The sequence below is a fragment of the Pinus tabuliformis genome, chromosome Q (assembly GCF_031772625.1).
Source record: "Pinus tabuliformis cultivar Carrire ecotype Pingquan chromosome Q, CPIR1, whole genome shotgun sequence".
Taxonomy (NCBI): domain Eukaryota; kingdom Viridiplantae; phylum Streptophyta; class Pinopsida; order Pinales; family Pinaceae; genus Pinus; species Pinus tabuliformis.
In genome coordinates, this window is record NC_142296.1 from 858,765,038 (window position 1) to 858,785,654 (window position 20,617).

Consider the following 20,617-nt stretch of genomic DNA (forward strand, 5'->3'; position numbering starts at 1 on the left):
CACCAAAAAATTGATCATCTAGCCTAATTTACTAGATGGATCAAACTACACCATGTAAAACCAATTTTACCATAGTAAAATTGCTTTCACTCTGAGAAATTACTTAATAAACCACCTTTGATAAGTAATTTATTGTTAAACCCATGAAGAATAATTAAATAAATCACTATTTATTTGATTTTCTTCTAGGAATAATTAACTAAACCATTGTTTAATTATTATTCCTTGTCATATTTGACCCAGTCATGAAAAATAACAGATAAATCATTAATTGTCTTAATTTTCTCTGAGAATAATTAATTAATCACTAATTAATTATTATTCTTTGTCAAATTTGACTAAATCACTTAGGAATAATTAAACAAATAATTATTTGTTTATTATCCCTTAACTAATTCCTTGAGATAATAAATAAATCATTTATTTATTTATTATTTCTAAATAAAAGTTTAAATACTTTTTCCCTCCTAAACAAATATAATAAAATATTCCAAGTGGTTATTCCAAGAATGGGATCAATAATATTTTATTATTGCTCATTATTCGAGGATAACTCAATATTTTTCTATAAATAGAAGGGTTTTCCATTCATTATCCACATTTGATTATTTTAATTGTTTCACTCATTGTTGTAACTTTGATTATTTTCATTGTCACACACTAAATTTTGATGGGTTTACACATTATAGAGGAGAGAGACTCTACACAAGCTGAAGACGTTTGAGGATAGCTAAGAACCCATCCCATAGAGGGAGACTGGTAACATTGATTTGTTCCATTCATAGGTGTTATAATAAAACTATTCTTTGTATATCTGGTTTCCATTGGATGATTAGAGTTATTACTCTTTCTTTTTGTTGTTTAACTATGATTTTGGCATAGATTCGGGCTTTGGCAGGTTTTGTTTCTATCAGTTTCTACATATCTATAATGTCTAGCAGCCATTTATATTGTTGAGATTGTTTGTCATCCACAATATTAAGTGGATTCTTTTTGTACATCTTTGAGAAGAAAACACTACAACAATGGGATTTTTCTTCCACAGCTGGATCAATCAACTAAAAGAGAATGTATATGTTTAAATGGTGGCGTCGTCTTCCACCACTACCATTCACAACCTACGACGACTCTTCAATTATATCCCTTGTTATCACTCCCACTCTTCTAAGGCTATGTAAAAGACTTGAAATTACATCAATGGATATGGTTTTGGATTTTATAATGAATTTGATTTCTATGACAGAAATGGTAGTGGATATCACTCTCATTTTTTCTCTCGCTTTTTTAAGGCTATGTAAAAGTTTTTAACGATGGTAATTTTAATGACAACACTGGTTTTGGTTTTGGATTTTTTAAGGGTACCTAAAATACTTACAATGATGTTGATTTTAATGATAGGTATTTCTTTAGCTCTAGGTTTTCTAATATTTTCTAAAATACTTATAACTATGATGTTACTAACAACACCTGATATGGTTGTGTCTTTTCAAGGGGTGTCCACAAGATTTGAAATGATGGTGATTTTAAACACAAGACGAGCTATGGCTCTTTCTTTGGGTTTTTTATATATGCTTCCAATGATGGTGATTTTAAAGACAAAACGAGCTTTGGATTTAGCTTTGGAATTTTTGTATAGACTTAGGATGACGGTGATTTTAAAGACAAAGAGAGCTTTGTACTTTTTATATAGACTTAGAATGATGATGATTTTAATGACTAGGCTAGCTCTAGGTCTAGCCCTGACTTTCAAACTGTATCTAAGAGATGTACAATGATGGTGATTTTAATGACAAGTCTAGCTATCGTTGTGGCTTTTTCAAAGGTATCTAAAAGACTTAGAAGGATGGTGATTTTAATGGCAAGGTTGGTTTTGGCTATGGTGTTTCTAGATAAACTTATAATGATGCTTATTTTAATGACCAGACTCGCTCTGGATTTTCTAAGGATATCTAAAACAGATGGTGATTTTAATTACAAGACTTGTTGTCCCTCTCAAATTTCTAAAAGTTTCTAGAAAAAATAGAATGATGGTGGTGATTTTACTCGCTCTGACCTCGATGTGGGTGTTTTATTATTCAATGATTTATTATTAATTGTAAGCTTCCATATGCACATATATTTTCAATTACATATGTGTTAGAGTTTTGGCACGGAAATAGTTCAATGCCAAATGGAAATATATTAATCAGTTCTAGATTCTAGCATAGAGTTTTCAAAAACTGATTCTTGTCCAGTTATGCCTACAATATTTGTATGGGAGCTATAACTATGACAATAACTGGGGATGTATTGTTACAAGCTCTAAATTGTCTCAGTCTTAGTCCTACACATTCAATTTTTATTATTCAATAGAAAGAGAAAGAAGTGAACTCCTTTTGATATTGTGTGTATACACTACACACATTGCAACAGTTGGTTTGTTAAAGTGTTGATCAATAAAATTAATTGTGAGAGAAATCAAGGTTTGGGCATATAAAGATCGCTTGAATTTAGGCACCAAAATTGTGACTTAAATCAAGAAATCAAGAAGGTTTGGGTTTCTTGAAATCAAAGTAAAAAAAGGACATCATTATGAGAATTTTGAGGTCTAAACTGGGCCTCCTAAGAAAAATGTACAACCAAAATAAATTCTATAAGAACCAATATGATTCAAGATGATGATGTCAACCATGGGGATGATTCACCATTTTTGAAGTAAAAAGTAAAAAGATTAAAAAATAATAAAATAATAAAACTACTTTTTCAACTCGTATTTCAACTTATCTCCCTAATGTTTTACTCAAACTTCAAGTGGGATTACTCATTGGATGCAAAATTTAATTCCTCATCCAAGGAGTACCCATGTTGCATACTTTCAATGGACCCTACTACATGGAAAATGAGAAATACGTGAAAAAATGTGATTTCAATCACGTTTTCATGTATTTCTCAGTTTTCATGTAGCAGGATCCATCGAAAGTATGCAACATGGGTAATCCTTGGATGAGGAATCAAATTGTGCATTCAACGAGTGTTTCGGCTTGAAATTTGAGTAAACCCATGGGGATAAGTTGAAAATACGAGTTGAAAAAATAGTTTTTTTTTTTTTTTGTTCCCTCTAAAATGTGATGATGTAATCTAATCTTATTTTATTATTTCCACTATTATTTTATAATTTCCTTAGGAGGCCCATTTTATACCTCAAAAAATCCTTAATTATTGGGTATACTATATGGCATGGGATTGTTGCAACTTTTCTTCTTTGTAGTGCTTGTAGTAGCAGAAACGCAAGGCGGAGGATGAAATATGATGGGCAACTTAAGCGTCTCCATAATGCACATGGTCCTTCCATGCAACATGGTCATCTTCCATTCATCCTGTTATCACTCTGATATTTCTTTCAAAGTTAAAGAAGGAAGAAAAGTCAAAGATAACCACAAACCACTTTTGGAGATCAAGACCTAGCCTTCCTGATGCTTAGAGAGGGCTCTCTCTTTATAACTTAACTCGTTTTTAGTTAAGATGATTTTAGGCTAGTTATTGTTTGCACTTGGGTTTTGGTTTGAATTTGGGTGGTGGGATCACTTTACTTAGATGAACATAGGTTTGCTTTTACCATTGGAGTATGGGGTCGAATGTTAGACAAACAATACTAGATTCAGTTCTAAAAACGGTGTAGGGAAAGATAGATGAGTTACTGCAGATCCCAAAGGCTAAATGGTGAAATGGTTTCAAATTAGATCCAGGGAGAAATTAAGGGTTCCCTAGGCCAAACTCTAGAAGGAATGAAAGAAGTCAACTGGGATGGGATAGAAATTAAGGGTTCTCAAATCTGGGTATCAGAGGAAAATGTGTAAATGACTAACTATGCAAAATAGAGTGTACTTAAACAAATTTTGAGTGATATCTCTAGTTAATTCATTCAAATTTAGAACACATTTAAGATTATGAAACACATAAGAAGGTAACAAAATCAAACAAAGAAGATACTTCACTACAAATAACTCATCTCATGAATCCTGTAGTGAAATGCTTTTATTACTTGCTCCAGTCTGTTGACTTGAAAGTGGTACAATCACCCTTAGGTTTTAAGATCAAAATAACTATACAAATGTAAAATAATCCACCATAATACTTCGAATTATGAAGTATTTATATAGAAAGGAATTACAAATTATCTCAAAATGCATTGAGAACTAATCTAGGAAAAAGAAATACATACAAGAAGATAGAGTGAGCTATTGAACTGTTGTTTGTTGTCCCTTTTATTTAGGTTCTACTGGCTTTTCTATTTGATCTTTTGCCCTTTAAGCTGCTTGGCTCCTTGGTCTTCACACTGGATGTTCTGTTTTACTTTAATCTGATACTTTCATCTGATACACTTTGACCTTGTTGACCTGTCAATATCCTTTTACTTCGTTGTTTTACTTTTTACTGTACATTTATATTTTTACTATGTATTTACTACAGTAAATCATTTAGTTTTTCCCATATTTCCTCATTTGGTATTTGGATATTGAGCATTTTTCGGTATATCTCATCTGCCTCTGTGTATTTGGCAAAAGTTGGTTTATTGACAAAAAGGTGTTTTACCTCATGCTGGAGGTAAAAAGAGTTTTCAAAAGTTTGGTATAGTACTTTGTGTATTGGTATGCCCTTCATGGATGAAGTGTTTACCTGATCTCTGGCCACTTCCCTGATCTTCTTATTGTAATCTTCCTATGTCATTAGATTATCATTTATAAATAAGGGATTAGGTTGTTATACTCTTAACCTACAAAATGATACCCAAATACAGAATATGCGAAGAAAAGATACCCAAAAAACAGAATAGCAATGATTTTATTATTCAGAGATTAATGTTCACTTGCCTCTTCGAGGGGGCAACCTCCAATAGAGCAGAGCTCGATTACAAAATAAGACACGATGCTCCTCGCAGGGAGTCTCTATCCTTTATATATGACTCATACATGCAATACCACGGGCCAATACCGTGGGTTTTATTAATACCATCTATCTAATACTACGGCCCATTTGCAACTAACTGTGGTCCCGTCATTAATTGTGGATTAACCACTTACAATTATTAATATGGGCTTTATTGACTCTTGACTATGACGTGATCCCATTACATAAATAAGGGGGTTAGGGTGGGACCCTAACATGCCCTCCCCCTTAAGACTAGCCTTGTCCTCAAGGCTGAAGCTGCGGAAATTGCTGAAGAATAGTGGCTGGTTCCCAAGTTGCATCTTCCGAAGAGGTGTCTTTCCATTTGCGAGGACTTCCTTAATTATGCGGCCGCGCAGTTGCTTGCCTCGTGTGTCTAGGACCTATTCGGGTTGAAGCCAAATGGACCCTTCTTCATTTAATTCAGGTAGACTGGTCTGAATTCTGCAATTGTTCCCGATCACTTTCTTGAGGCATGAGACATGGAAAAATGGATGGATTTTTGCAGTAGGTGGCAAGGCCAACTTGTAAGCCACTTCTCCAATGCGCTGAAGTACTTGATATGGTCCGTAGAATTTGGGAGATAGTTTCTGACACCCCTTGTCTTTGAGTGATGTTTGCTTATATGGTTGTAGCCATAAAAAGACCTGATCCCCTTCTTGAAATTGGCGCTCTGAGCGATGCTGGTCTACCTGTTGCTTCATGCAGTTTTGAGCTTGATGAAGATTCTCTCGAAGATGGGCGAGCATGGTTGCGCGGTGTTGTAGGAGTTGATCCACTGCTTGTACTTTTGAGCACCCCTTGAGATACGAAGTAGGTGAAGGTGGGAGTTGACCATATACTGCTTCATAGGGAGTCATTTTGGTGGTGGCATGATAGTTGGTGTTATACCACCATTCAGCCAGAGGTAACCACTGTACCCAAAGGTGTTTCTTTTCTGAAGTGAAACACCTAAGGTATGTTTCTAGACATTTGTTAACGGCTTCGGTTTGACCATCTGTTTGCGGATGATAGGAAGTACTGAGTTTTAGTTGAGTGCCTTGGATCCTGAAGAGTTCCTGCCAAAAATTACTGGTGAAGTTTGGGTCACGGTCGGACACAATAGAAGTGGGCATGCCATGCAATTTGAAGATCTGATCCATGAAATATTGAGCGACCAAAGTTGGTGTAAACGGGTGTGGTAGCACGCAGAAATGAGCATACTTCGACAGTTGGTCCACAACCACCATGATGACTGACTTGTTCCCTGACTTTGGAAGACCTGTAATGAAATCCATAGAAACCTCCGTCAAAATTGATGCCGGAATGGGCAATGGTTGTAATGTGCCTGGTGTGTTGATGGTTTCCCCTTTGTGGCGTTGACAGACATTGCATTCTGCTACGAAAGTAAGGATGTCCTTTTTCATGCCTGTCCAAAAAAATGATCTTCTGGTGCGAGCATACGTCTTCTGAAAGCCCAAATGTCCTGCAATGGGAGACGAGTGCAATTCCGCCAAAATGCGACTTTTGAGGGTGGATGTTGGTGATATTACGACTCTGTCCTTGTAGCGAAGAATATCATCCTGCCACGAGTAGCCCTTGGTGGAATTTGGATCTACCTGCAATTGAGAAATGAGTTGGGAGAGGCCAGGGTGTGAAAACCATTCCCTGCGAGCCTCTTCAATCCATTCTGGAATGGGGAGGGAAATTTCTAGCAGAGTACTTTCCTCCTCAAATTGGCGAGATAATGCATCTGCTACACTATTGTCTTTCCCTTTCTTGTAAATGATCTCATAATCATATCCCTGAATTTTGGCCAGCCATTTATTTTGTTGTGGGGAGGATAGGCGTTGCTCCAAAAAATATTTAAGACTGTGATGATATGTGCGGATTTGAAAACGTCGCCCCAATAAGTAAGGTCGCCAGGTCTCGACTGCATGTAAGATGACCATCATTTCCTTCTCGTAGGTAGATTGGCCCAGATTCCTCCCACTTAGTTGTTGGCTTGTGAAGGCCAAAGGTCGCCCTTCCTGCATTAAGACCACCCCAATACCTGTACCCGAAGCATCACATTCAATGACAAAACATTTGGTGAAGTCAGGTAGTGCTAAGACTAGAGTGGAACACATGGCATTTTTTAGAGCTGTAAAGGCCTATTGTGCTTCCTCATTCCAGAAGAATGAATTTTTCTTTAGGAGTTCGGTGAGGGGCTTCGCTATGCGACCATAGTTGCGGACAAATTTACGATAATAGCCTGTGAGACCCAAAAATCCTCTCAAGCTCTTCAAGGTCTTAGGTTGAGGCCATTCCTGCATTGCCTGGATCTTTTTTGGGTCCACCTTGACACCTTCACGCCCTACAATGTGGCCCAAATACTCTACTTCTGCCATGCCAAACGAACACTTGGACATCTTGACAAATAATTTATGCTTGCGGAGTAGCTGCAAGAGTATATCTACATGCTGAAGATGTGCGGCCCAAGTGCAACTATAGATGAGGATGTCATCGAAGAAGACAAGGACAAATTTCCTGAGATATGGTTTGAGAATGTGGTTCATAAGGCTCTAAAAAGTAGAGGGGGCATTACAAAGACCAAATGGCATGACCAAGAATTCATAATGGCCTTCATGAGTTCTGAAAGCAGTCTTGGGAATGTCGACTTCCTTCATGCAAATTTGGTGGTAGCCTAAGCGAAGATCCAGCTTAGTGAAGAATTGAGCCCCATTGAGTTCATCTAGCAAATCATCAACCACAGGGATGGGAAATTTATCTTTGACTGTCAACTTATTGAGGGCCCTGAAGTCGGGACACATCCGCCACTCCTCGTCTTTCTTGAGCACCATGACCACTGGGGATGAATAAGGACTAATGTTGGGACGAATGACACCTGCTTCCAAAAGTTCCTTGATTATTTTTTCTATTTCATTCTTTTGGGTGAACGGATATCTGTATGGGTGCACATTTGGGGGTTGGGCCCCTGGAACCAAGGTGATGCTATGATCATGTTCCCCTCGTGAGGGTGGAAGCTCATGAGGCTTGTCAAAGACCGGTAGATGGTTATTTAAAATCTGTTGCATCTCAGGATGAATTGGCAGAGGCTTGGTTTCGACTGCCTGGATGACATTAAATTGAGCTACAACTCCATGATTGCCCTTTTTTAACAATTTTTCCATCCTATGCGAGCTGATGATAGAGGGGGCTCCCGCCTGGAGTCCACGGAGGGTATGTGTGTAGTTGTTCTGCTTAAAACTCATATATAACTCCTGGAAATCCATTGTGATTGGCCCAAGAGTGCGGAGCCATTCAGCGTCGAGGACAATGTCGCAACCCCCCATGTGTATGGCAAACATGTGGGTTTTCAACTGATAATCCCCCATTTGAAGTTTGACATTTTCACAGCGGCCTTCACATTTCATTGTGCCTCCATCCGCAATTTGAACTTGGAAGTTAGAAATTGCTCGTACAAAATAATGCACTGCTTTTGTGACTTTTTGATGGATGAAATTATGTGTACTTCCACTATCAATCAAGACTACTATTGGGCGATGTTTAATAAAACCTCTGATTTTGAGAGTTTGAGGGGAAGAAATCCCTGCCAACGCATGCAACGAAATAACTGGTTCGTCAGAGACATTGTCCTTTTGGTTGTCTTCTTCTAGCGGATCATGTTCCTCAAGTGGTGGATCTTCCTCTGTTGAGCTGTAGTTAGTCGCATCAATTTGAAAAAATTTGGGCTCCTTGCATTTATGGCCTGGGGAGTATTTTTCATCACAGTAGTAACATAGGCCTTGCTTTCTTCTTTCTGCCACTACAGGTGACACCTTTTGGACCTTAAGTGTTTGAGTCGTGTTGTGAGCTTGTGGGGGGCGACCTTTAGCTGAGAAATTTGGGCGACTGTATTGGGCTGCTAATGCACGTTCCACGTTACGAGCTACCTTGCAAGCCTCCGTCCATGTGGGAGGTTGGTGCAGTAGGACTTGGGCTTTGATAACTTCTTTAAGACCGCTGATAAAACATTCCGTGTAGAACAAATCTGAGAGACCCCAAGTGCGGAAGGCTAAGGCTTCAAAAGCTGTAATATATTCATCCACTGTGCCAATCTATCAGAGCTTAGTAAGACGACCCAAAAAAGATGATTCCTGGTCAAAGCGGTCTTGAAGAGCTTTGGTGAATTTGGGTCAAGTCCTAAAAGGTCCAGTGCAACGTTGATGCCATTCCCACCATTGCCACCTTTCATTGTCCAAGTACATGCTCCCCAACATAAGCTGAGTCTCATCATCGAAGATGTGATTCAGTTTGAAATACTGCTCCATTTGTGCTATCCATGCTGACGGGTGAGAACCGTCAAATTTATGCATATCCAACTTGGGAGGTCGTTGACTGGGTTGTTGGTGGGTGTGCCAGACGTGAGGAGAGTGGCTAGACTCACCCTCATTGTGTTCATTACTATTATACACCTCCTCATGGGCTTGCTCCTTGCCCTTCGGGACTATTTTCTCGACCATGCTACATAGTCCGCTAAGCTGAATTTGGAGGTTTTGCACTGATTCTTCAAGTTTGTCCATCCTTTCATTGGCCATCGCTTGAGATCTAGTTTCTACCATACACCAACCTGATTTTTTTTTTTTTTAAATTGGGACTGCCTAAAAAAAAAAATTCACTAAGAAGTGAATGGTACCACCGTGCTCAGCTTGTCGTCCTAATTCTGATGGGCTAGATCACCAATAAGCGCCCCCAAAGATCTCAGACTTTTTTTTTTTTGAAGACTCCTAATGGAGTTTTACTCCTTCCTTATCAATACTGCAGTTGCCAAATCCTCAAAATGTCAATGCGGCCAAAAGTCCTGCGAAAATTATACCCCGGTATAGGAACCCTTCACAACGACTCCGATCTAGTGGATCTGAGAGATCTGAATTGCAGATCTAATAGCTCTGGGCGGTGGAACAGACTGCTTCTGCGGATCTGATGGATCTAATAGATCAGAATAGCTGATCTGCGAACTCGAGACTGCGGGACTGATGTATACTGTTGTTGCACCCCTTTGCGCAAGCAGATCTGGAAGAGATGATGTGTGATCCCCCTATAGAAAAGGGAACTATGGTCTTGAGGAGTGTCAGGTGCTACAGATCGCAATATACATAAGGGTCTGGCAGTAGTACTCAGCCCAATGTTTCAGGGCTCTAACTAAGGAGGATCGACCGTACCCTTAGCCGTACAACCCGACTACCCTATCGTACAGGTGAGTAATCTCTCCGAGTGCTGTTCTCGGTGTACTGTAGCCGCAAGACGACCGACAGTTTATCTATGGCGAGGTTTCAAGGGAGCCTAGGGGGCTTCCGATATACCCAGAGGGTACGTGGAAGATAGTCCGTGCGCGGTTTTGTCTAATGCACTACTACTCGAAGGGGTACCCACAGGGGTTACAAGGGAGTCCAACAGACGTGACCACCTCTTGTATTTCCTATGTGCATGCCTCCCCAAATCTGTAGGTTTATGCGCTCAACGACAGATCCCGTGGTTTAAAGACATCGGAACATGTCTCTAGCCAAAAAAAAAAAATTGCTAAGAAATGGAGATCCCACCGGCCCTGGTTATACTCTTAACCTGCAAAATGATACCCAAATACAAAATATGCGAAGAAAAGATACCCAAAAAAAAAAATAGCAATGATTTTATTATTTAGAGAGTAATGTTCAGTTGCCTCTTCGAGGGGGCAACCTCCAATAGAGCAGAGCTCGATTACAAAATAATACACGATGCTCCTCGCAGGGAGTCTCTATCCTTTATATATGACTCGTACATGCAATACCACGGGCCAATACCATGGGTTTTATTAATACCATCTATCTAATACTACGGCCCATTTGCAACTAATTGTGGTCCCATCATTAATTGCGGATTAACCACTTACAATTATTAATATGGGCTTTATTGACTCTTGACTATGACGTGATCCCATTACATAAATAAGGGGGTTAGGGTGGGACCCTAACATAGGTAGTCCCTTTTCCTTCAAAAGTTCGAACTTAACCATGAACCTGTCAATGGCTAGTTGCATGGTTTGACACTTATCCTCAAAGTTCAACATCAAATTCCTCTTAGTGAGGACTTTTCTGACTTCCAAAATTGTACCTGTCCTGTCAGGTATCTCAAGTTCTTGCAACTCATACTTATTCTTGGAGTTGAGGAAGTGGATGATTCTTGTTGCCTCCTCTGGCATATCTATAAGTTCTTCTTTGAATCTTTAAATGGATTCTGTAGCATGCTTTATTAAATCAATCTGTTAAAAAATAACTTGAATGGATGGCCAATATCATTGACAGAGCCAATGACATTGGTCCACAGTTTCTACTTAGCCTAACCTAGGGGCTCACCCAGTGTCAGTTCTTTCTCCAGGATTTTCCTTCATTCATTCATCCTTGTAGCCTTTTGTTGTTCTTCTTTATGCATGATCTGCGCCAATTTGTAATCTATCTCCAGGCTAGTGACTTTCTCCTTAATTTTGTTCATCTTCGTGGTCTGAATGGACATTTTTTCCATTGCTTTGACCAACCTATTTTCTTCATCACTTGTGTAGCCTGTTGTTGTAGATCCTGTTGCTGATGTAGTAGCTGGTAGTGTAGTGGCCATTGGAGCAGTGAGAGCTAATGATGCTGCCAAAGTAGAAGGTTCAACTATGGTTACTGTTGGAATGAGAGTTGTAGGAGAATTATCAAGACTAGCCTATTTGAGTTGCATCAAGCTATCCAGTTCTTTCTCCATCTCCTTCAACTGATCATTCAGTTGTAGAACTAAGTCCATCATTTCCTCATGATTGGTCTAGTTTTCCAGGATTTCCTTTGTCTGTGGGTGCTGTGAAGGAGGCAACTGAAGCTATTTCTTGAGGGCTACTATGCCCTCATTCTTCTTCTTGATTAATTTCTCTGTGGCCTTAACATCACTTGGGTCATGGCCCAGTTCAATGGTCAAGTCCTCCAAGGATTTTATCCTGGTGTCTTTGGCTTTTGAGGAGGCATTTTCTAGCTTGAATTTGGATGTCGTATTATCCAATGAATCTTTCAGCTTAAAATCATCCATGGCCTTTTCTGTGAGGGTGGAGTAAATCATTTCTCCAGCCTGCTTATGGAACTCTATATGATCAATGGGATGAACATCCCTGGCCAACACCTCAAAATTTGTTTTCTTGTAGTACGTTGAGGTCTTTGGTTGCTGTACAGTGGGTTGCAAAAATGATACCTGCATTTTTCCTACTTTGATGTCAAAGGCTGACATCAGTCTAGTCTAGTTTGGGGGTGTAAGCTTGAGGTATTGGACATATGTCTCTGCCTTCAATTTTTCATTCCTCATCTTTATCTCTTTTAATATATATTTGATATCCTTTTCCTTATCAGCTGCCCTAACATAGGAAGAAACCTCCATATTCTGATGTTTCTCTATCATCTATGTGTTCGAGGTTGATGGTTGTTGTGTTTCACTTGATGCAACCGTTTCAGCTGTTTCTTTACTTTCTCTGCCCCATTGCCTTAGTGTCATTTATTTCCTCTAAAGCAATGTTCTCCTCCTATTCAAAGACAAGATTCAACTTGGGCCTCTTGCTTGGCTCAAACAACTCATCAGTAGTCTCCATGGCAGAGCTAAATGCCTCCTCCCTGTTCCTCTTAGGATTCTTCTCTTCATTGGTTGGGGTCTGAAGGACAAGAGGAATGTTCATTGGCTCCCCTTGTTTTGGAACCTGCAAGAAAGATTTGTGATCAAATTGTATTTCGAAATCAATGAGTGTGTTCTCTACATCCACAACAATGTTGTCCATATCAATCAAGGTGTTCTCTGCCCACTCATCCTAGTTAGCAAACTATTCAATGTTAAGTCTTGGGTGGTGGATGTATGCTCCTAACTTGACCCTGAGTCTAAGCTTGTTTATGACCCCATGAGGGTCATAGTGCCACATGAAACTATTTTTGAATTTCATTTGTTGAAGTAACTTTTCAGCCTCTGGTCCAGCCTCTCTGTTGTTGCAAATGAATGGGCCCATTCGGTTTCACTTTGAACTAAGTTTTCTTCCTATAAGCTAGGAAGTGGACCTCATCAAAGTTGATGATTTGTTTGAGGTATTCAAGAGAAAATATCCTCATAGGGAGGTATTTGGGAAACTTATACGGGGCTAGCTGACAACCATAAATTTTGATCTCAGTGTGGTTTTGGTCCAAGTACCAATCTCCCACCTTGTTGTTCTTGGCCAATTGCAGTACCCTCTTGATGTCTTGACTAATACTGGGATGAGTAGGTTAAGTTAGCATGTTCATGACTGGGTAAAAAAAGGAGTCTATGAAATATTTATAAGTGAATGTTGTGGAAAACGTCTGGACCAAGGGTGTCTAGTAGATGACTAATCTCTCCTTTCCCTTGGTGTCCAATTTCTGGATCCTCATAGAGAACTTTTTGTCTGGTAATACAAAAACATATAAAATAACACTGAAGAGTACTTGAAAACTCTTTCAGTGGGTAGTCTGGTGAATTTTTCATGTACTCTATCTGCAATGAATTGAGCATAATCATACATAATAGCTAGAGGCTTTATTGGAGTGAAAATAAATAGGAAGGCCATGATGACCTCATCCACATGCTCATCTGATGTGTATCCTAGGATGCATGTGAGCATGGTGATTATGCACCTTCCAGTATCTGAAAAAATAGTGGCAGCATAGGGTGGAGTATCTGTAGGAGTATTGCGTTCCTCAATGATGAAATTCTGGAAAATTTGTTTGATTTTGACTGGGTCTAGTGTGATGTATAGGTCCAACAGATTTGCAATGGACATAGGGGTCTGATTAGGGATAGGCTAGATTTGTAGCATTTGGTTGATGGATTCAACAGTAATGGTGAATAGTAAATCATGGTTTTGTGACACAATAGCCCTTTGGCTTGGGAAATAGTAGGCATGACAAAAATGTACAATGTCTGGGAATGGGTGAGCTTCTAGGAATGTATACTTGGGAAAATTGGATTCCCAAAGGTGAATTTCATCTACATGGTTTAGAAACCTATCCTTACTCCAACAATGGATTTTCAGAAGGTGGCTTGGAGTAGCAGCGTCTTTAATTTGGAAACCCTGTTTCCTAGGGCCAAATAGTCAATGTCCAGGTAAGGGGTTGACACAGGTCTGGCATCTAGAGAGGTTTGGGTAGCCATCTTTAGGATAAATGTGGGAATCAGGCTTATAAAGGCTGAAGCAGTGATGTTTTAAAAACTCAGGTGTAGTGATAGGGTAATGGCAGTTTGTAGGATAGGGGTTTGGGTATTCTATGGGGGAAATGTTCTCAATCTAGGGGAAATAAATTTAAATTCAATTAATTATTTCTTGAATTGACAGTATGTTTTTAAACTGAGAGGGTCATTTCTGGTTTGTTATCAAAATACCTAGAATTTGAGGTTTATATTACAAACCAATGTGAATGGCGGTTGTAGGGGGTACTGTGGCTTCAGTCGTGCACTGGAGGGCTGAATTGGGCTTCCAGAGCGTGTTTGAGAGGCACTTGGTGGTCAAATCTGGTTGCAGAAGCTCAGGGTGGTGCAGGAAAGCTTAGGAGGCTTTCACAAAGCAAATGAGTGAAAAATGGTGAAAATGGGTGTCTTTCGCCTTTTTATCAGAAATGGTTAGAAATTGGTGGGGAAATTCATTATGAACAATGATGGTTTTCACTTACATAGGTAAGCAATTTAGGGGGCCATCGCACCACTTTTGGCCATCGAGCGGTATTTTCTCGAGAGCACGCGAGTTCACACAGTGCTGCCATGTAGCCAAAAGGCACCTGAGAAATACCGCTCATATCGCGCGCTCTCGGGCGAGTAAAGTTTAGGAGGTGAATGGACGTGATATGGATGTGCGCTGTTAGATTTTGGGGTGGCAGATTGGAGGGTTGTCGCATGGTGAAGTTGCATGGTGGGAAATCGAGGCAGAAATTAGCAGGGCCTAGGGGTTAATTACAATTGATTTGTAATTAATTTGTGAGTAATGGCGGGATTAAAAATATAATGACTAGGGTTTATGCAACGGGATTAGTTTATCGCACTAGAGTGGCAAGTTAAACAATTTTTTTTGGGAAAATGGTGAATTACGGGGTTTATTAATAATGCGGGGGGGGGATAAAACTTAGGATAAAGGGTTTTATTGTTGGAAATACTAAAGGGGGGGTGAATCAGTATTCCTTTGCAATTGTTATTTTTACCAGTTAAATCATTTATATTTAGAACACAAAATGAACAATAGGAATAAATTATTTTATTAATATAATCTTTACAATAAATCAGATAAAATATATATAAGACTCCAACATGTTGCCAAGCACCAACTTAGACTTTTTGTGAGGCTCCAACCTCCAGGGCACCAACCCTATCTTGTCAAGGCACCAACCTTGGATTTAGGAGCACCAACTCCAAGGACACCAATCCTTCCAATTCTGAGGCACCAACCCCAAGGGATCCAACCCTTTGCTATATATTGTCTGGATATGTTTGGTAGTAATTATTTGCTTCCAAAATCTTCTTCACTGAATTCTGTCAATCTGCAACTTCATTGTAGTCTCCATGCTACATCATCAATGACAACCTGTCTTCATATGAAGGAGTATTTACAACTCTTCATATTGCCCACACATAGTCTGCAAAGTTACCTCATGATGATTTCAAATAGCCATCATGATCTCCAATAATGTCTCTAAGATCTGCTGATACTTATAAACAAGATATCTATGCTAGGCCTCAATGTCTTTTCAAAGTAACTCTATTTCCACCCTCTATTATTACTGTCATAGTAACTGCTTCGGGAGTGAGGCTTCAGGAGTAACTGCTTCAAGAATGACTTCTTCAGAGTAGTGATTGTCGTAGTTTCATATTGTACATTCAATTAAAAAAAACAGCCCTGCCTTGTTCATACTCAGATAATCTTCTTTTCAATAAATAACCCAGTCAACAAAATGTTTGACGTTTGGTTTCCTTCTTCTTCCGCTGGACCCTTTGACTTCCATCTTAGATCACTTGATCTTCAGCTTCCTTTTCGCTCACTTGACCTTTCGACTTCCTTCTTCGCTCGCTTGATCTTCGGCTTCCTCAGTGCTCACTCAACCTTTCGACTTCCTTTTTTTCTCACTTGATCTTCGGCTTCCTTTTTCGCTCGCTCGACCTTCAGCTTCCTCTGTCTCTTTGAGTTCACCAATACTTAAAAGACACATTCATTTGGAAGAGAGGCCAAATTACAATATATTTTGCATATTAAAATTATATCAGAGAGGCCATTTTTCTAATATTCATACAATAGACTCATTATTTATGGAGGATTTCATAGGAGAGACCGTACCCAATGAGGTCCCACATACACATCATCAATCGCAATCGCAACTTTCAAAGGTCCTGCAATCGTAAATCTTAACATCACTGATGTAACATGGCTTATAATCATACTTCCGATGAAATGGAAGTGATATAATATTAAATAGTCATCAATAGATCCACCGGGTCCATAGCTCCAGCGCAATCGGTGGTCTGTCGGGTCCATAAGTCTCATTGCAATCGTAGTTTACCATCGTTAAATTTCTTCAATACTTGCGATATGCGACGGATGCGATATTTCTTTAGGACATATTATAATGGTGCAGCGAGTCCGCGTACATATCACAATCGACGGATTTCAATGTGGCAAGGCTTCAAAGAGATTTGCGATTTGGCGGATGCGATATCATCTTAAGGCGTATGTAATGGAACTATTGGGTTCGTATTACATATCGCAATCAAATGTTTTGAGTGGTGGCATAAAATAGAACTGCCGATATGATTTCTGCCGATATTATATAATTTCGAAAGGGTTCCCATGGTTTATTTCTTCCTCCATATTACATATCGCAATCGGAGGATTTCAGTGTAACAGCAAGGCTTCAAGACACGTGATGCGATGGATGCGATATTTCAATAAATAGTTCTTAATAAATCCGTCGGGTCTACATCCTTATCGCAATCGATGGTTTGCGGGACTTTGATTGGCACATGGATTAAAATTGGCCTTAACCCTCATAGTTGACCATGATCTAAGGGTTGACTATGAGATCGACGGTCAGGATTGAGTGCGGGACTTCAACCACGATCAAGGAAGTTTGTACTTTCCTACCCTTGTTCTTCCGATAGCTGTTGCTCCTGTGACTTGTCTTCACCTTAGTTTTCTTCTTTACTCCTCTGTTATCACTGTTCAGTTGCTCCTGTTCAATTTCTGATCAATTGACCTCCTGCGTCATTTGTTGTTCAATTGTTGTTTAATTGAACTCCTGCATCATTTGTTGTTCAATTGTCCTCCATCTCATCATATCATCATATATCAAACTTTCATCACTATGAGCATTATGATCAATGGGCATCAATGGGAAATCATGTGTCAAAGCATTTTCCATCAAAAACACTACTATATTGACATCAATGACAACCTAGATTAAAAATCCCCCCCTTTGTCATTGATGGAAATATTCTTCTTCTCTCCCCCTTTTACATCAATGGCAAAGGAGTGCACAAGGACTCCACCTGTCGAACTGCTTCTGTTATTTATGAATAATATATTTTTATGGGTATGTTACTCCCCCTGATGTGGTGCTCTTCTTGTTACTCAAGATAGAAGGATTGCTACCTCATCATCAACTAGCACATTATCCCCTCTTCATGTCTTAGAGCTTCTTCATAATGCTTTCAACAATGCTTAAAGATGATCCATTTCAATGCTTCCAAATAGGCTCCAAATAGCCATAGACCAAATTTTCAAGTCCAAGTTTTTATGCTTTTGCAATCCGAATTTTGTTGTCTTCGCAGTTAGAATTAAGGAGTCTTTATAGTCTAAATCAGGAGAAGATGCCACTGAAATTTTCATTCTTGCTATCTTTCTTCAAATCAGGATTCCTTCAAAGCCCCAAACCATATTTTCTTTCACATGTTCATGTAGTTTCAAGCCAGTACTATGACATCCACATTGTATAATTAGTATTCATTACCTTCAAGCAGTGGAAACCCACTCAAACTATATTTTTGCATCTACCCATTCACAAACTGTCCTATGAAAAATTTAAATGTTGGAGAGGGACACGTTCTCAAAGTACTGTGTAGCTATGCTCTACTCAACTCAAAGAAATAAGGATGCAATAGAGCACGCTTGCCAAAGATTCTCTTCGAAGGGTCACATACCAACAATTTTGATAACAAATCAAAAACATCATCATCTAAATCTAGGACTTATGTTCTGAAATCACAGGGCTCCCATTGAGGAAAATGATGCTAATAACTGAGCTGTGAAATTCCGAACCAAACTTCTTCATTTGGAGTTCCAAGCAAGCTGAAGATCACCTGAAGAATCTCGAAATCATTCCATCCCACAAAGAGAGGATCCCTTATATACAATTCAGAAAAAATGCAGTCGACATTCCACATGTCAACAGAAAGATAGTAGGTATACTGACCCAAGAGCAGTTCGGGAGATACGTATCGGCGCACTCCTACCCTCTTCGTATAAGCCTTGCCAGATAAATCAGTAACTCTTCCTAGACAAAACCTTGCGATTTTCAGTGACACAAATTCCTCATCCTCCGTTTCTATCCATATAGCTTCAGGATTCAGGGTTCTGTGCATGACGCCATGGCCATGCATAGAAGCAATGCCTTTCACAAGATCGTACATAATTTTCTTGATAACTAGGGGCATTTGTGAGTGCCCGTGTCCGATATCTATTGATAAATAAAAAAAAGAATAAACTTCATGTCATCAAATACTATATGAAAGTGAAATTGGCCATGTCGACTCTTTCGACATTCCACATCTTGCAACTCGACGATGTTGCAGGCGTTGTCGGACAACATCCGTAAAATTGATATCTCTCTGATGGAACTGGGGGGAATTCCTTCCGTAAAATGTGTGTAAGCGACCTTGAGAGTCACCTCCTCCCCTGTTTCTGGCATTATGCCCTTATAAATCCTTCCTTCCAGATCTTCCTCTAACAATTGACACCTCATATACTTCGGAATCGTATCAAGATCCATGTTACTGCTACAAAATTGAAAACTCTAAGCTGATTTTCCCTTCAAACAAAGCCTCTATTACTGTCCTTGATTTACTTGTTCTCACATTATATCCCTGAGTTGAGACATTCAACTTCTCTAATACCAACAACATAGTTATTAGCCCTATTTCTCTAGCATTGGATGGCCTTTTCTGTTACTCCAATTTATTCTTAGTGATCAAGTGGAAAGCATATTCAACAACAGTCTGAAGAATGGTTACAAGATCATGTTCTTCAATGTAGTGCTCTTGAGAAATGATCTTTATTAAAGGATGATTGTTAATATAGCTCAACAAGGATTTCATAAGGACCCTTTCATGAACAACTTCTACAATAATGATCAAGAATCACAAGCTCCCCCTAATTGTATGCATGGTCTCTTTTTGGCAGAATCCCATCATCAAACACTCGAAATATCAAGAATATCTTCATCAAGTCAACAACATGTGTTGTTGGATGGAGGGTTCAGGAGATTTTCATATTGTATTTTCTTTCTTCTCCATACTTGTGTAACTTTATTTTCTGGCATGGTTCTATCTTGAGAAGGTGCCCAAATCAAGTTACAATTACATGCCATATGACTAATGTTATGACACTTGAAGAATTCTATGTCGTTCATGAATAAGGATTCATGACTTATTCTTGCGAAATTGCTTCTCAAAGATTGACGGGGATCATTATAATTCCTACAATCTTTTTCCATGTGTCCAAAGTTTGTAAACGAATAACAATAACCAAGAAATAAACTTTGGTATCTAGGAGATGGAGATTTCCTTGATGTACTTCTGAGACCTTTTTGCCTTGAGATCCTTTGATGATAAGTATTTCTTCTCGCATCCTTGACAACATCTACATTTCTTCCTGGAGTGGAATTTCTTCCATTGTTTCCTTGACTCTTCTCCTTGCCTTTGCTGGAATTGGGAGCATCAACATTTCTTTCTGTCTTCCTCACATCCTTTTTGTTTGAAGCATTATCATTCTTGCTTGAGGATTCACTTGCATACCCGAGACCTGATTTATCAAATGGACATCTTTGATGGCTGAGCATGTCATCCAAGGCTTGAGAGTTCTTCAAGGTTTTGTCCATCCCTTCGACCTTTTTCCTGAGGGAGACAATCTCTTCTTCCAATCTTTTGCAATCATTATTTTTCTTAGCAAGTTGTTTCTCAATCTCTTCCTTTATACGCATTGCCTCATTTGCTTCTAATTTAAGGGAGATGATCTCTGACTTCATTTTGAAGATTTCTTCATTTTACTTTGCTAGACTTCTCTCCATTTCTTCCTTGATCCTTGTAGCTTTACATGTTTCGGCCTTGATGTTAGATTTTAATTTGAAGATTTCTCCATCATTTTCTTTTAAGTTGACATATCATGGTGTTTCTCTCGTTTTTTGCTTCATCGACCTGTCCTTCTATGATTTCCAATGCTTCCATTGTCTTCTTAGACCCTTGTGCTTGTTTCCTTGCTTCTTTTAGTTGTGATCTAAGGGAGGAGACCTCTTCCTTGTATTGACCAATCTCTGCTTCAAATTTACTCAAGCTTTTGTGCCTTTGTTCAAGGTGGTTTGACAAGGCATCTTCCCGTTTCTTTGCTTTATCCAATTGATTTGTCATGGATATGACTTCTTCATGA

The 20,617-nt window shown here is 39.1% G+C and overlaps 1 protein-coding gene across 1 annotated transcript; it reads right to left on the reverse strand.

Moving 5' to 3' along the window:
* Nucleotides 1-18,207: 18,207 nt before the first annotated feature.
* LOC149222257 (cell division control protein 2 homolog D-like) lies at nucleotides 18,208-18,965 on the reverse strand. The gene is made up of 2 exons (XM_089387550.1): nucleotides 18,737-18,965; nucleotides 18,208-18,653 (listed from the first exon to the last, which is right to left on the reverse strand). The coding sequence occupies exons 1-2, from the start codon at nucleotides 18,963-18,965 to the stop codon at nucleotides 18,208-18,210; spliced, it is 675 nt and encodes a 224-aa protein (XP_089243676.1).
* Between the last annotated feature and the right edge of the window lie 1,652 nt (nucleotides 18,966-20,617).

Coding starts and splice junctions, on each gene's coding strand:
- LOC149222257 (XM_089387550.1), bottom strand. CDS start 18,965: ATGGATCTTGATACGATTCCGAAGTATATGAGGTGTCAATTGTTAGAG. Junction 18,654..18,736: donor CGAGTTGCAAGATGTGGAAT/GTCGAAAGAGTC, acceptor ATTTATCAATAG/ATATCGGACACGGGCACTCA.